The 15667-nt window shown below is 45.0% G+C and overlaps 1 protein-coding gene across 4 annotated transcripts in view; it reads right to left on the bottom strand.

Annotated features, from left to right (window-relative positions):
• Positions 1–3862: 3862 nt before the first annotated feature.
• The window catches only part of LOC137317672 (NACHT, LRR and PYD domains-containing protein 3-like), a 39259-nt gene continuing 27454 nt past the window's right edge, over positions 3863–15667 (bottom strand). For 3 of the 4 annotated variants that reach the window (XM_067980840.1, XM_067980842.1, XM_067980841.1), the window contains exons 4-11: positions 14146–14312; positions 13659–13830; positions 13488–13553; positions 8104–9877; positions 6370–6456; positions 6042–6212; positions 5646–5813; positions 3863–5475 (exon numbers count right to left, since the gene is read on the bottom strand). In XM_067980840.1, coding sequence (XP_067836941.1) covers positions 5388–5475; positions 5646–5813; positions 6042–6212; positions 6370–6456; positions 8104–9877; positions 13488–13553; positions 13659–13830; positions 14146–14312 — 2693 coding nt within the window. In that variant the 3' untranslated portion in view covers positions 3863–5387. Of the gene's footprint in view, positions 5476–5645; positions 5814–6041; positions 6213–6367; positions 6457–7968; positions 9878–13487; positions 13554–13658; positions 13831–14145; positions 14313–15667 lie in introns of those variants that run through there. The other variant, XR_010961740.1, reaches the window with a different exon arrangement.

The raw sequence follows: 15667 nt of genomic DNA, 5'->3' as shown, positions 1-15667 counted from the left end.
GGGGCACTATCACTGGGTGCATTGTGGAATCACTTAGTAACTGTGGGGTCTCTATGGGATACTTATTTACCCAATTGGGCCGAATGACCACTGTTTCTCTGCTGTACATTCTGTGTAATTCAATGTAGTATACAAATGAATATCATGTTGTTGTTGTTGAAGTAAAATTGGGAATCCCGGAGAGACTTCATCGCCCAGATGGACCGAATGGCCGCTTTCTGTGCCGTGCTGTATTCTATGCAATATATATATATGTATATATATATATATATATATATATATCCAAAGATAAAAATATTATATATACAAGAAGATTTTGTTTCAAAATAGAAATAGCAGGCGGCCGAATGGCCTCTGTGCTATACTGCGCTGCACTGTACATTCAAAATAACATATATGTAACTAGAAAATTATATTATATGTTATATTATACTACATATTGAAGAATTTGTTGCTAACAAATAAGGAATTCACGGGAACTTCTTTACCTAGATGGGCTGAATGGCCTGTTTCTGCACCGTGCTATATTCTATGTAATATATATATGAAGATATGTACGGGATTAAATTCGACAACCCCCCAATCCAGGCGCGGGGGTCGATTAACCCCCGTGTGATTAACCTGCACCCAGTTGGTGAGATGCAGACAGGCCGTGAGATTTGTGCTGCCTGGTGATTTATCTGATTCCCGCGAGCAGTCAGGCCTGGCTGCGCTGTTGAGCGGATTCTCACCAGCAGGGGGCCCCCTATATTGCGTGAGTGGTGAGCACCTCTTAAAGGCAGCCTGCACCTCTTAAAGGCAGGCTGCACCTCACAAAATCAAACATTTGATTCAGATACAATCCTCCAGGGTCCTTTCTTCTCGTACAGTTTTGATTGGCAGCTTCTTTTGAATTAAACAGACCATTGCTTAAAATCACTGTCTCCCAGTCACTGTTTTGAAGCCATTTTTCAGCCTGTCTTTTTCAAACTGGTGAGTCTTTTTGGAATCTCTGAGAAAGTTAATCAAATCGACAGTTTCCATAGTATGTGAGAAAAAGACAACAAAGAACCAGGATGTTCTAAAGTTCGGTCACAGTTTCGTATAGTATTTGTGAATTATTTATTATATTCTTTTCCAATCAGGATCTGGTTGGGCTTTAGAGCAAAACTGTTGTCTTACTGCTACTATTCTGTTTGTTCTCTTACTGGGCTGAGATCATCTGAAGGGGCTTCACTGTTCATTACCTACAGCCCTTCAAATGTTACATTGATATCAGGACAAGCAGAAACACTGAGACATTGGGAGTGAAGCCTCACCTAACAGAGTAGCTGTTTTCTCAAGCTTAGACATACAGCTGATTTTGACGCTTTCTTGTCCAAAATGGCTGCTGTACTTGCCGCCATGCTGGCCGTGTGTAAATACTGTGGAAAACTCTGGTGTGAGTGGGTGCACTGTCGGATCAAGGTGCAATCTGGGATCCCAGGGTGCACTCTATGATCACTCAGGAGTGACTGGGTGCATTGAGGCGTCACTGTGTTCATTGGGACATTCTGAGGTCACTGGGGACACTCTGCGCGGTACTTTCCACCAGTTTGTGCAGGATGGCTGCGTATTTGCCGCAATTTTGTTCAAGAAGACTGCTGCACTTGCCGCCATGTTGTCCAAGATGGCCGCGGTATTTCCCGCTATTTTATCGAAGACGGCGGTCGTACTTGCTGCCATTTCGTCCACGATGACGGCCGTACTTACCCCGAATTTGGCCAAGATGGTCGCCGTACTTATATACATGTTGTTGTTGTTGTTGTTGTTGTTGTTGTTGTGGTCTAAATATAAGGACTGCCAATTGGGATCTCTCTGCGGTGACTGGGGGCATTCCGAGTTCATTGTGCGGTCACGGTGGGATCACTGGGGACACTCTGCGCGGTACTTGCCGACGTTTTGTCCAAGGTGGCCGTCGTCTTGGCGATCATTCTGGCCCTTGTATAAATACACATATCATATATACATTATATGTATTATAAATACATATTGTTGTTGTTGTTGTTGTTGTTGTAGCAGTTGTTCTGGTGGTCTAAATATAAGGACTGCCAATTGGGATCTCTCTGGGATCACTGGGGACTCTCTGCGCGGTACTTGCCGACGTTTTGTCCAAGATGGCCGCCGTACTTGCAGCCATTTTGTCCAAAATGCCACCATGCTGCCCGTGTGCAAATAAACATATATAGTATATCTTTCTCAATACGAGTTGTTGTTCTTGTAGTAGTAGTTGCTGTTGTGTTGGTCTAACTGTAAGGATTTCCATTCTGCGATCACTCTGAGGTGACTGGGTGCACTCTGGGGTCCCTGGTTGCAATCTAGGATCATTCTGGGGTCACTGTGAGGCCACCAGGACATTCTGCTATCACTGTGGTATCACTGGGAACAGTCTGTGCGGTACTTCCCACCATTATGTCCAAGATGGCTGCTGTTCTCCCGACATTTGTCCAAAATGGCCGCCGTATTGCCACCATTTTGTGCAAGATGGCCATCGGATTGACCGAGATTTTATCCAAAATGGCCGCCGTACTTGCCGCCATTTTGTCCAAGATTGCCGCCGTACTTTCCGCGATTTTGTCCAACATCCCGCCATGCTGGCCGTGTATGAATACACAAAAATATATTAAAAATATATGATAAATAAAAATTGTTCTTGTAATAGTAGCAGTTGTATTGGTGGTCTAAACATAAAGATTGCACTCTGGGATCCCTCTGGGGGGCCCATTGCGCCCCACCCCCGAGAGGGGAACGTCCATGGACTCCTCCCCAACAGGGGGCTGACAGAGGCCTCCTCCAGAGGGATACCGACGGAGGCCTCCTCCAGAGGGGACCGATCAAGGCCTCCTCCACAGGCTGCAACCAAACAGGGCCCGCGTGAGTTCGGTCTGTTTATTGCCTGGGATTTAATTTCCTCTCTGGGCCCTGGTTTTGGGGCCTCGGTTTAACATGTTCCTGTTCGATTGTAATCGTTGTGATTTAACCAGGTTAAAGCCTGGGGGTTAAAGTAGCCCGACCTGCAGTGTTATCCAAACACGTTAATCCAGTGTGAGACAAACAGGGGCCGAGAGGAGATTAACGTCGGAAACATGAACCCCTGTTCGGGCTACGAGGGTTTGCGATAATTTCAAAATGATGCTTGTGTTTCGGGGAGATGGGACAACTTTGAGGGGACAAAGCGGCCAATTGAGGTGTTTTGATTGAGTAAATGAGGAGAATCTGTTTCCATTGACAGGGGGTCGGTTACCAGAGGGCACAGATTCAGAATTATTGTCAAAAGAGCCAGAGGTGACATGAGGAAGGATTATTTATTTTTGCAGCAAGTTGTAATGATCTGCAATTCACTTCCTGAAAGGGAGGTGGAAGCAGATTCAATAGTAACTTTCAAAAGGGAATTAGATAATTACTAGAAAAGGAAAAATGTGTTAGACACGGGGAAATATCAGGGTAATGGGACTGTCTGGTTAGCTTTTTAAAAGAGTCGACACCGGCACGATGGGCCGAATGGCTTCCTTTCGTGATGGATCATTCTGTGATCTTGCGGCGGGTTCACGTCGGCTATTTTGAGGCAGGTGCATGGCGGCCATTTTGCGTTGCATGTCGGGAGGCCATTTTGTGGGCACCCAGCTGAACTCTTTTGCTCACAGTCGGTGCAAACTGAATATCCAGCCTCCCGAGTAAGACCTCCCGCCCCGCTCTACCCGCCACCACACGCACGACTCACGCGATCAAACAGTCACGTCTGCGATGCCGCTTGGAGGAGGAGAGATGTAATTTCAAGGATCCGATATTCAATATTTTAAAACACGAACACCGTTAAAAAAATATAACCAGACCAGGCCTGAGCTGAAGTAAGCGGTGGAGTTTTATTAACACAGCACACAGACAACTTACATTTATATTGCACCTTTATAGTAGTAAAACGTCACAGGGCGCTTCACAGGAGCGATTCATGTGACACTGATCCACACAAGGAGGTATTAGGACAGATGACCAAAAGCTTGGGCAAAGAAGAAGCATTTAAAGGGGGAGAGAGGCAGCGGGATTTAGGGAGGGAATTCCAGAGATTAGGGCGAAAGCAGCTCAAGGCACGGCCGCCAATGGTGGAGCAATGGCAGTTGGGGATGTGCAAGAGGCCAGAATTGGAGAAGGGCAGAGATTTTGGGAGTTGTAGGGTCATTATTACAGAGTCCGACTCCTCACTGGGAGGGACACCCAATGTTCATAGGGACAATAGTTACCCTGGATATTTCCTGTTTGAACATTGACCCAGTGTCCAAATGCAGACAAGACTGGTCCCAACCTGGGCCCGTCCTGTCTGTACATTGACACAGTGTCCCACTGCAGCCCAGACTGAGACCCACCCTGGGCCCTGCCCGTCTGCACATTGACCCAGTGTCCCACTGCAGCCCAGACTGACCCCCACCCTGGGCCCTTCCTGTCGGTACATTGACCCAGGATCCCACTGCAGCCCAGGCTGACTTCACCCTGGACCCCTCATGTCTGTACATTGACCCAGTGTCATGCTGCTGCCCAGACTGGCCCCAACCTGTGCCCTTCCGCTCTGTACATTGACCCACTGTCTGACTGCAGCCCAGACTGAGCCCCACCCTGGGCCCTTCCTCTCTGTACACTGACCCAGTGTCCCACTACCGCCCAGACTGAGCCCCACCGTGGGCCCTTCCTGTCGGTACATTGACCCAGGATCCCACTGCAACCCAGGCTGACCCCACCCTGGACCCCTCATGTCTGTACATTGACCCAGTGTCATGCTGCTGCCCAGACTCTGCCCCACCCTGGGCCCTTCCTGTCTGTACATTGACCCAGTGTCCCACTGCAGCCCAGACTGAGCCCCACCCTGGGCCCTTCCTGTCTGTACATTGACCCAGTGTCCCACTGCAGCCCAGACTGAGCCCCACCCTGGACCCTTCCTGTCTGTACATTGACCCAGTCTCCCACTGCAGCCCAGACTGAGCCCCACCCTGGGCCCTTCCTGTCTGTACATTGACCCAGTGTCCCACTGCAGCCCAGACTGAGCCCCACCCTGGGCCTTTCCTGTCTGTACATTGACCCACTGTCCCACTGCAGCCCTGACTGAGCCGCACCCTGGGCCCTTCCTGTCTGTACATTGACCCAGTCTCCCACTGCAGCCCAGACTGAGCCCCACCCTGGGCCCTACCTGTCTGTACATTGACCCAGTGTCCCACTGCAGCCCAGACTGAGCCCCACCCTGGGCCCTTTCTCTCTGCACATTGACCCAGTGTCCCACTGCAGCCCAGACTTAGCCCCACCCTGGGCCTTTCCTGTCTGTACTTTGAACCAGCGCCTCATTGGTGACCATGCAGACCGGTAATGGTTATAAATTGAAATGTTCACACTCCCACACGCAGTCCGGGTCTGGATTCCTGCAGTGACTTCAGGTGCTTCTTTCCGTTTAAACTGAACTGATTCGCCCCCAGCCTGAAACAGATGAAAGATTAAACAGGAAATAAACAGATTGAACAACAGTGGAAATAACAGGGAGACTGGGGTAAATATTTCAATAAATTTACAGACGAATATTACACATAAAAGGGACTGAATCCCATTGATATTTTATTTATTACATTAAACGTAACACAAACACTCACCAGATCCACTCCAGACGCCTACAGGTCAGTATGAGAGAGCGGAGAGCGGGGACAGATCGGTCTGTGAAGGAGTTTGATTCCAGGTTCAGACCCGTCAGTGACCGGTTTGCACTGAGAGCGGAGACGAGATCCTTGGTACAAGAATCTGTGAGACCGACACCATCCAGACTGGGGATCAGAGAGAGAGAAATTACAGGAATCAGGGTAAATCCCCGTTGTTTTTTAATAACACTATTACTGATACTAATAATGTACAGTGTTTATTAATAACACGATTACTGATAATAAACACTGTACATTATTATCAGTAACAACAGTATTACTGATACTAATAATAATGTTCAGTATTAGACATCCAGTTATTATAAACACAATCTCACATAGTCTGATACTTACCCCAGTTTCTGTATTTTACAGTCCGGGTTCCTCAGAGCCGCAGAGAGTCGTTTCACTCCTGAATCTCCCAGTTTATTGTAACTCAGGTGCAGAACCGTCAGTGACCGGTTTGTTCTGAGAGCGGAGGAGAGATCCTCGGTACAAGAATCTGTGAGATCGTTATCCTTTAACCTGGAGATCAGAGAGAGAGAGAGAGAGGATCAGAGATAACAGGAATCAGATTAAATTCCCAGTATTTATTTGTATTATTATTACTCATACTGACATTAATGTACAGTGTTAGACATCCAGTTATTATAAACACAATCTCACACTGTCTGATACTTACCACGTTTCCTGTATTTTGCAGTCCGGGTTCCTCAGAGCCGCAGACAGTAGTTTCACTCCTGAATCTTCCAGATTATTGCTCCCCAGTCTAAACACAAACAGACAGAGAGTGAGAAACAAACTGAATCCAATCCCCGATCTGATACAATTTCTCTCTGATGTTACAGGAAACACTGAAAAATCTTCAGGAAATTAACAACCAGATTTCCCTGTCACTGACTACGAATCTCACTCTGTCCATCGCCTCATATATTCAGGGATTGTCAGTAAAAGTATTAATTAAATAAAGTGCTGTCTGTGTGAAGCCTTTAAATCCAACAGGTTTTGGGTTATTACCTAGGAGGACAGACACACACCGGCCAAAAATGGGGCCTCACACACAGCGGGAGGCTCCTGGGTTAACCAGGGGGCAGTGAACCCGGGAATTTCCCATAATCTGCCCCCTGATGATCAGAATAACCCTCCTGGAGGTCAGTGACCGGCCCTGTCAAGTTTGGGGAAACTTGTCTCATTTCTGCTGCTTCATGAATCCAATATTTTATCGTAAGGCGATGATTTTCCCCGAATTAAATGATAAAGCGGTGATTACCTGTACTTATGCAGTATTATATTAATCAGTATAATATCTGGGGGTGAGTTATAATGTGGAACGGCGCTAACTATTGCTGTAAAATCCGTGGCCCAGATTTTATGTAACAAGGACAGTTTATTCTGTCCGGTTACAAGTTTTAAATGTCCCTTTACTCCTAGTTTATAGGGGAGGGGAGTCTCTCACTTTATTTCCATTAAACTGGCTCCACAGTTATTTCATGAGTAACGGGCCTGAAAGTTTTTTGTGGATTTTCTGAAGTTCCCTCCCCGAGCGGGACCTCACACATATGGGACAGATTATGGGAAATTCCCGGGTTCACTGCCCCTGGTTAACCCAGGAGTCTCCCGCTGTGTGTGGGGCCCTTCCGCTGTCCTCCTGGGTTAATACCCCAAAACCCATTATATTTCAATCTTTTTACTGGCAGATTTCAGTTCCCAAATCCCACTGAAAAGTCGGCCTGGATTCGTGAGCGAGGGGCCTCAATCCACGACCTTCTGACTCAGAGGCACGAGTGCTGCCAGCTGGGTGAAGAGATGATGGATGTATTGGAGAGTGTGAAGGGCTGTGTCATTGAGGAGTTAAGATAACGGACCGACGTCCTGCGGGGAAAGCTCAGCTCGCCCACTGGCGGTTGACTGCCCGAAAGCTGTGTTTTGCTCTTTGTTACTGAATGTTTGGTGTTTCTGCTTCCCTCTCCCACACACGTTGACAGTCCCGTGACTGTTACTTGTCCCCACACCTCGGTAAGAGGGTGGGATGCTCCAACACACAGACTGCTGCAGTTAGTGTCGGTCTACGTGCAAGTAACAATGAGAAGAGCCTCTTCAATGGACGTATCTCAGGCAGTGAGAAGAACAACTATAACTATCATTTATTGCAATTAAATTATCAGACTCTTTCAGTGACCTGTATTTACTGATCCGATAAAGACTGTAAAATCCCGACTTGTTCACAAGGATTAATTTTAGGATCTCCAGTCCTTAGGGAATTACTAACCGATCCTCTTACCATTTTTCATATTTGTGTTGAATCTGCTTCTCTCTGGTTTAACTGGACTGTGTGTTGCCCTTCATTACGGAGCAACAATACAATCAGTGACTGTTCTACAATTGGCCCAACAGTTAGAGACAAATGAACAGTCACCTCAACACCTGGCATTTGTGTAGTACGGGTCCCAGCCGCTGGAGTCCTTCACAAAGAATGGAGCACTCCTCCAGATTGAGTTCTTTTATTGTGTGACAGATTCCAATGACATGAGACAGGACCGCACAGTCAATCGGGGTCAGTCGCAATTCACTAAATATAAGTATTTCCACAGATCCCACTGTGACCCGAGCCAGTGTTTTATTCTGAGACTCAAACAGGTAGTGGAAAGTGTTCAGGAGGTCCCTTTTCCCAGTTTGACTCGCTGTCTTTCCAATCTGTCCTTCAACCTTCTCCTTCACCCAGTCAATCACTCTACAGATTGTTTGATGAAGAAATGGACCCAGAAACTCCTCCAGTGGCCGAGCTGACTGTGAGGAGGAGAGACCAACAACAAAACGGAGAAATATCTCAAATCGCCCATCTTCCTTGCTGTGGGCTTCACTGAGGAGTTTCCGGATGTCCCCTGGATCTGGAGTCAGGAATTGTGCGAGTGCGGCTACAAACTCTTGGATGGTGAGGTGCGGGAATGTGTAAACCACACTCTGGGCAGAATCATCTCTCTCCAAAAGTTCCATCATGAACCCAGACAGGAACTGGGAAGGTTGCAGATTGTACTTGATCAAATCTCCATTTCTAAACACAATCTTCTTGTCGGAGACTCCAGTGAAGGCCATCTCACCGATCTTCAGTAACACATCACGGGGAGATTCAATCTCTCGGCCATGATTTTTCAGAATGTTGTAAATATAAAAGGAATATAGTTGGGTGATGGTCTTGGGAACTCGCTGCTGTTTCCTGTCTCTTTGTGTGAAGAAGGGACCCAGTGACAGACCGAGGATCCAGCAGTAGGAAGGGTTGTAACACATGGTGTACAGGATCTCGTTCTCCTCCACATGTTTGAAAACAGCTGCTGCCACCGCCTGATCTTCAAACAACTTGTTGAAATATTCCTTCCGTTCTTCACCAACAAATCCCAGGATTTCAGCCCAGACTCTGATCTCAGCCTTTTCCAATAAATGTAATGCAGTGGGGCGGCTGGTCACTAGCACTGAACATCCAGGGAGCAGCTTGTGCTGTATTAAACTGTACACAATGTCAGACACTTCACACCAGTCTTCAGGATCTGTGCACATGCACTGAGGTTCTGTATTTCTCCGATTGTCAGCAAAATCGATACTGTCCTTGAATTCATCTAAACCATCGAATATAAACAGTAATCCCTCTGGGTTCTTCCAGAGCTCTCCCAAAATATTCCCAAAGTAAGGATACAGATCCAGTATCAGATTCCTCAGGTTTATTCTACAGTTAATCGCGTTCAAATGCCGGAATTTAAAACTGAAAACAAATTGAAAGTGTGGGTATATTTTCCCAGTGGCCCAGTCATAAACAATCTTTTGTACCATTGTTGTTTTTCCAATCCCCGCGACTCCGCTCACTGCTGCAGAACTCCCAGAACTGGATCGCTGGAAGAAACTCTTCATTTTCTGGAACAAACTGCCTCTCTGGGAAAAACAGTTCTGGAACAGTTGATCAGTTCGGATTTTTTCCAGTTCTCTCCGGAGATGTTTCTTTCTCCACTCTTCATGGTCTCGGCCTCTTGCCAGCAGTTCATGTTCTACAAGTGTCCGATCTCGAACAGTAGAAATAACCGTTAGCTCAGTGTACAGAGTGACCAGCTGGAAAATCTTAACCTTTTCCTTTATTAGGATCGTGTTCACTCTCAATGTTTCAGTTTGGACCCGGAGTGTTTCCTTGTGCTTCTGTTGAATATCTTCAATGAGAACAGACAGAAAGTGGTTCTCAATGTTAGTTATTTTGAAAAAAGTAACAACTTCTCATTATCACTTTACTCGTCAGTGTTATTTCGTCAGACCTTGGGCAAGTTATCTTGATTATTGTGGGCACTGGGAGAGAGACAGGCTGTGAATGGACAGAAGTCCCACCGTTATTGTATCAGACCTCGTGCATGTTATCTGCGATATTGTGTGTCGTGGGAGAGGGAGAGACTCTGAATTGACAGAAGTTCCACTGTTATTGTATCAGGTCTAGGGCAGGTTATCTGGGATACTGTGTGTACTGAATAGACTGAAATGGGCAGAAATCTATTGTTTAACCTCAGTTGTGGGGAAGCTTTTAGAAATGATAATCCGGGACAAAATTAATATTCACTTTATCAAGTGTGGATTAGTTAAGTAAAGCCAGCACCGATTTGTTAAAGGCAAATCGTGTTTAACTATCTTGATTGAGTTTTTAAATGAGGTGACAGATAGCGTTGAGGAGTGCAATACGATTGATGTTGATATGGACTTTCAAAAGGCGTTTTATAAAGTGTCGCAAAATAGGCTTATTAGCAAATTTGAAAGCCATGGAATAAAAGGGGCAGTGGCGGCATGGATACGAAATTGGCTCAGTGACAGGAAACAGAGAGTCGTGGTGAACGGTTGTTTTTTGGACTGGAGGAAGGTATACAGTGGTGTTCCCCAAGAGTCGGTACTAGGACCACTGCTTGTTTTGCTATATATTAATGACTTGGATCTGGGTGACGCAAAACGTGAAAGTGCAGTAAACAGTGAGGAGGATAGTGATAGACTTCAATAGGACATAGACAGGCTGGTGGAATGGGCGGACATATGCAGATACAATTTAACGCAGAGAAGTGCGAAGTGAAACATTTTGGCAGGAAGAATGAGGAGAGGCAATATAAACTAAATGGTATAATTCTAAAGGGGGTGTAGGAACAGAGAGACCTGGGGGTGTATGTTCACAAATTTTTGAAGGTGACAGGACAAGTTGAGAAAGCAGTTTAAAAAGCATACGGGATACTTGGCTTGAAAAATAGATGCATCGACTACAAAAACAAGGAAGTGATGATGAAGCTTTATAATTCCCTGGTTTGGCCACAACTGGAGTATTGTGTCCAATTCTGGACACCGCACTTTCGGAAGGATGTGAAGGCCTTAGAGATGATGCAGAAAAGATTTATTCGAATCGCTCCAGGGATGAGGAACTTCAGTTATGTGATTAGACTGGAGAAGCCGGGGTTGTTCCTCTTGGAGCAGAGAAGATTGAGAGGAGATTTGATAGAAGTTTTCAAATCCATGAAGGGTTTAGGTCAAGTAAATAAGGAGAAACTGTTCACATTGATCGGACGGTCGAGAACCACAGGACACAGATTGAAAGTGATTGGCAAAAGAACCAATGGCGACAGGAGAATAAACTTTTTTTAAATAGCGAGTAGTTATGGTCTGGACTGCTCTCTCTGAAAGGGTTTGTGGAAGCAGATTCAATCGTGGTTTTCGAAAAGGAATTCGATAAATACTTGAAGGAAAAGTTTTGCAGGGCTACGGGGAAATAGCAGGGGAATGTGGCGAACTGGGTAGCTCTTGCAAAGAGCCGGCAGGGGCTCGATGGGCTGAACGGACTTCTTCTGTGCTGTAAAAAATTTATGATTCTAATGTATCAGACCGTGGGCAGGTTATCTGGGGTATTGTGGGCACTGGGAGATGGACAGATTGTGAATGGACCGAAGTTTCACTGTTATTGTATCAGACCTCCGGCAGGTTATCTGGGTATTGTGGGCACTGGGAGAGAGACAGACTGTGAATGGACAGAAGTTTCACTGTTATTGTATCAGACCTCGGGCAGGTTATCTGGGATATTTTGGGCACTGGGAGAGGGACAGACTGTGAATGGACCGAAGTTCCACTGTTATTGTATCAGACCTCTGGCAGGTTATCTGGGATATTGTGAGCACTGGGAGAGGGACAAACTGTGAATGAACAGAAGTTTCAATGTTATTTTATCAGACCTATACTTCTTTAGTCACCTGATCACAGGTAAATATTACTGACATTCTGAAGGTACAGGGGGGATTAAGAAAGACAATTTAAGGTATTAGGAGTTTAGGTTGAGGGAATGGTGAGATGGTTTGATGTATCTTGTTTGTGTAAGAGACTTCGGTATTGAATCATTTCAACGTAATTCACAACTTTAATGCAGGAAAAAGGATCACACTCACGAAAATAATTAGAGACGGAGAAAATTTAAAGTCAGAAATAAGAAGAGAAATCAGGGTAATTTTCTCAGAGAGCGGGGGACACAGTTACCAGGGAAACACACTGAAGGGGCAGTGTAAGTGGGGTTAAAAGACAATTGAACGTGTTTCTGTGGATACACTGAGAGGAGGAGTAGGTGGGGCCATCTCTCTAAAAGAGGCAGGCTTATTTGGGCCAAATGGCCTTTTCCTGTCTCTAATCATTCTCCCGTTATATTGTGTTTCAGAAATTGTGAACAATATTTCAGCAGCTTTGCACCTATATTTAATGTGTTTTTATAACAGTCCTTTCATAGAATTAGAATTAGAACTACTGCCCACATCACTCAGTGTAATGTTAGAGCAGAAAACATTCACAGTTCATATCAACTGTTCTCCCAATAATTATACTCTGTTGTTTCATTTTGGTCTGAATTTCCTACAATGCAGGATTGGGAAATTACAAATCTGTTTCCATCAGTCATTCCATTGGGTCTAAAAAGACCCTGAGTTAAATGACGATTCTTTGAGTGGAATAAGTTCTCTCTTTCACTGCCATCAGTCATTCCATTGGGTCCAAAGAGACCCTGAGTTAAATGACTATTCTTTGAGTGGAATAAGTTCTCTTTTTCACTGCCATCAGTCATTCCATTGGGTCTAAAAAGACCCTGAGTTAAAGGACTATTCTTTGAGTGGAATAAGTTCACTCTTTCACTGCCATTAGGAAGCCAGCCCAGAACTTCCGAATTATCCTGAATATTGTCTTTCCCTCACATTACTCCACGGATTAATGATCTATTGTGTTAACATCTGAACATCTTCTCAGATCAGATCGAACACCGACGTCTCATTCTGTGCTGTGTAATGAAAATATTTTAATATTTTGCATTTCTCCACCTCTTTCCCTACCGTTGATGGTGGGCCAGATTTCTAGAGTAGTCGGTCAACCTTAAAGTCTGGCTTAAGGCACTGCTCATTAATTCTGAGCCCAGAGCTTCTATGTGCCTCATAGGAGTTGTGTGTGGGGATTCACGGTGTATCAGGATCCCACCAGGTGTGCATGGGGATTCACAGTGTATCAGGATCATGCCAGGTGTGTATGGGTATTCACAGTGTATCAGGATCCTGCCAGGTGTGTGGGGATTTAACAAGTGCTGGCGATCATCAGCTGGATTAAGTGAAATAATGCAACCTCCGCATATTCCTAACGAGGTTTCATTTCTGTTCCCTCCACCCTATGAATTTCTGATTCCCAGATTCTGACAATCTCTAAACAAAAGTCTACAGTCAAACATTCTGATTTTCAGAAGTGAAATAAACGGTTTGAAATCTCCATTTCATCACTTACCTTTCAGGTGACTGGGTATTTCAGATAAACCTCGTCCGATGTTCATATAATCAAATGGATCAGGACCTGTTTAAATCAATGAGCTTTCGTGAAATCTGATCTGTGTAATATTAAAGTAAATTCTGCAGTTTTTCAATCTGAAATTGAATTCAGTGTGTGATTTTACCGTACCAAGTTCCTGCATCTCTTTCAGTATTTTGTCCAACTTTGGTACCGCATGGTGCATTTTCACAAAGGATTCCCACATCACCCTTCGGGCCCGAGAGCCTTTCTCCATCACCAGATTTAGGAGAAGTTTGGAACTGTCCGCCCTGTTTCCCTTCTCCACGAGATCAACGACTTTCTGTAAAGAACAATAATTAATATATTGGTCTCTCCTTTTCCCAGTCCCACTGAAACTGTTTCCTTTTTTTTTCAGTCCACAGAAAAGTTATACCCGAAGCGTTCCTCTATCCTTTGTGCAAGCACTGACCGATCCACTGGGTATTTTCCTCTCATCGTATCATTGTTTCAGATTTACTGTATTTTCAGTTTGATCCATTTATTTCCTATTTGGCCTGTTTCTGTTCTGTAACATTGTTTGATTCTAAGATCTCATATCCTGTTAGTTCCCTGATGTTTAAATAATCCAAACTCATTCTGTTTCCAGCCCACTTACCCGATGTTCCTGTCCACTGAAATTCCACTCGTATGTTAACAACGAGCTGACTCCGTCCACCACTTCTTCAATCGCCTGTTCCAGTCTGTCCCGGTAGAATTTCGTCAACTGGAACAGGTGATAGTCGTCGCACTTTGTCAGGAACTCAGTGATTGCAATGTTCGGATCTGTGAGCAAAAATGTAGAAAACTAAACACATTATCGACTTTCTATCCGGGCGGTTACATTTCCTCTTATAACAAACGGCTAAAGCCTCCTGTGAGCCACATTATCAAACACCTTCTGAAAACCCAGAGACACCGCATGTGATACATTCCATCGACCTATATAGTCACCTCTCAACAAAGCTGCATCAGATTTGTCAAATACAGCTTGTCTGCAGCGAATCATTTCCAGCCTCCCCTGATCATCCCCTGCATCTCGAAACGTTCACGAATTCGATCTGGAATTACAGATTCTAGGAGTTTGCCCACTACTGACGGAGACTAATTGGTCTCCAGTTACCCGTTGACCCTCTCTCCCTATTTTAGCAGAGACATTACTTGGGCTCCTTCAGTCCACCTGGATATTTTTGATAACAAGCGAGGATTGAGAAATTGGGGTCAGAATCCCTCCTATCGCCTCTTTGACTTCCTTTAACAGCCTCGGGTGTGTTATCTCTGGGCCAGTGATTTATCCACCTCGGCGATGTTTCTCAGATCCAAATCCTTCTCTTTACCTCTCTGTTCTCCTTTTGGAATATCCTTGAAACCTACCTCTTTGACCAAGCTTTCCGTCACCAGTTCGAACATCTCCTTATTTGACTCTGTGTCAAATTTTGTTTGATAATCGCTCCTGTGAGGCCCCTTGGGTAGATTTACTATATTAAAGGCGCTATATAAATGTAAGTTGTTATTGTTCTAGCTCTGTCATAGAAGCTTTATTAATACTGGCGACCAGAGGTATTTTTCTTTCTCCTCAAAATGTGATAACCAAGAACGTTTTGCTCTGAGTCCTGTGAAAAATCAGGCCCTGTCTTACAGATACTAGATCACATCTCTGATGATTCTGATTTTCCAAATGTGTTTGGAGTGATTTGTATATTTAGAGATAAAACTCAACCATAACTCCGATTTTTTGGAATGTTGACCCGTTTCCGTTTATTGTTTTTTTTAATACCAAGTGAATTTATCTCTCAATACTTCAAAACCACCTTCCTTTTTACCTGCCAATAACTTTTCATTATTTCATAAATCTTCTGCTCCTGCTCCAACAGTTTTATGAATTCCGTTCTCTCATCTCAGACCCGGATATTTCCCACCCTCCAGTCATATCAGCTGAAACCCTCCCACTGCTCCATTCACCCAGTCTGTAAAGCCATTGTTGTTCGATTCAGACCGTGACCGTCCCTTCCCTTCTCCCTGAACTCACCCTCGTGCCCCGAGACCGTGAACCCTTCCCTCCTGCTCCATTCACCCAGTCTGTAAAACCAATGGTGGTCGGTTCATATCGTTTCCGTCCCTTCCCTTCTCCCTAAACTCAC

This window comes from Heptranchias perlo, unplaced genomic scaffold (genome assembly GCF_035084215.1).
Source record: "Heptranchias perlo isolate sHepPer1 unplaced genomic scaffold, sHepPer1.hap1 HAP1_SCAFFOLD_63, whole genome shotgun sequence".
NCBI lineage: Eukaryota > Metazoa > Chordata > Chondrichthyes > Hexanchiformes > Hexanchidae > Heptranchias > Heptranchias perlo.
Note: the sequence above shows the minus strand (reverse complement) of the source record. Positions and strands in the feature narration are given on the sequence as shown.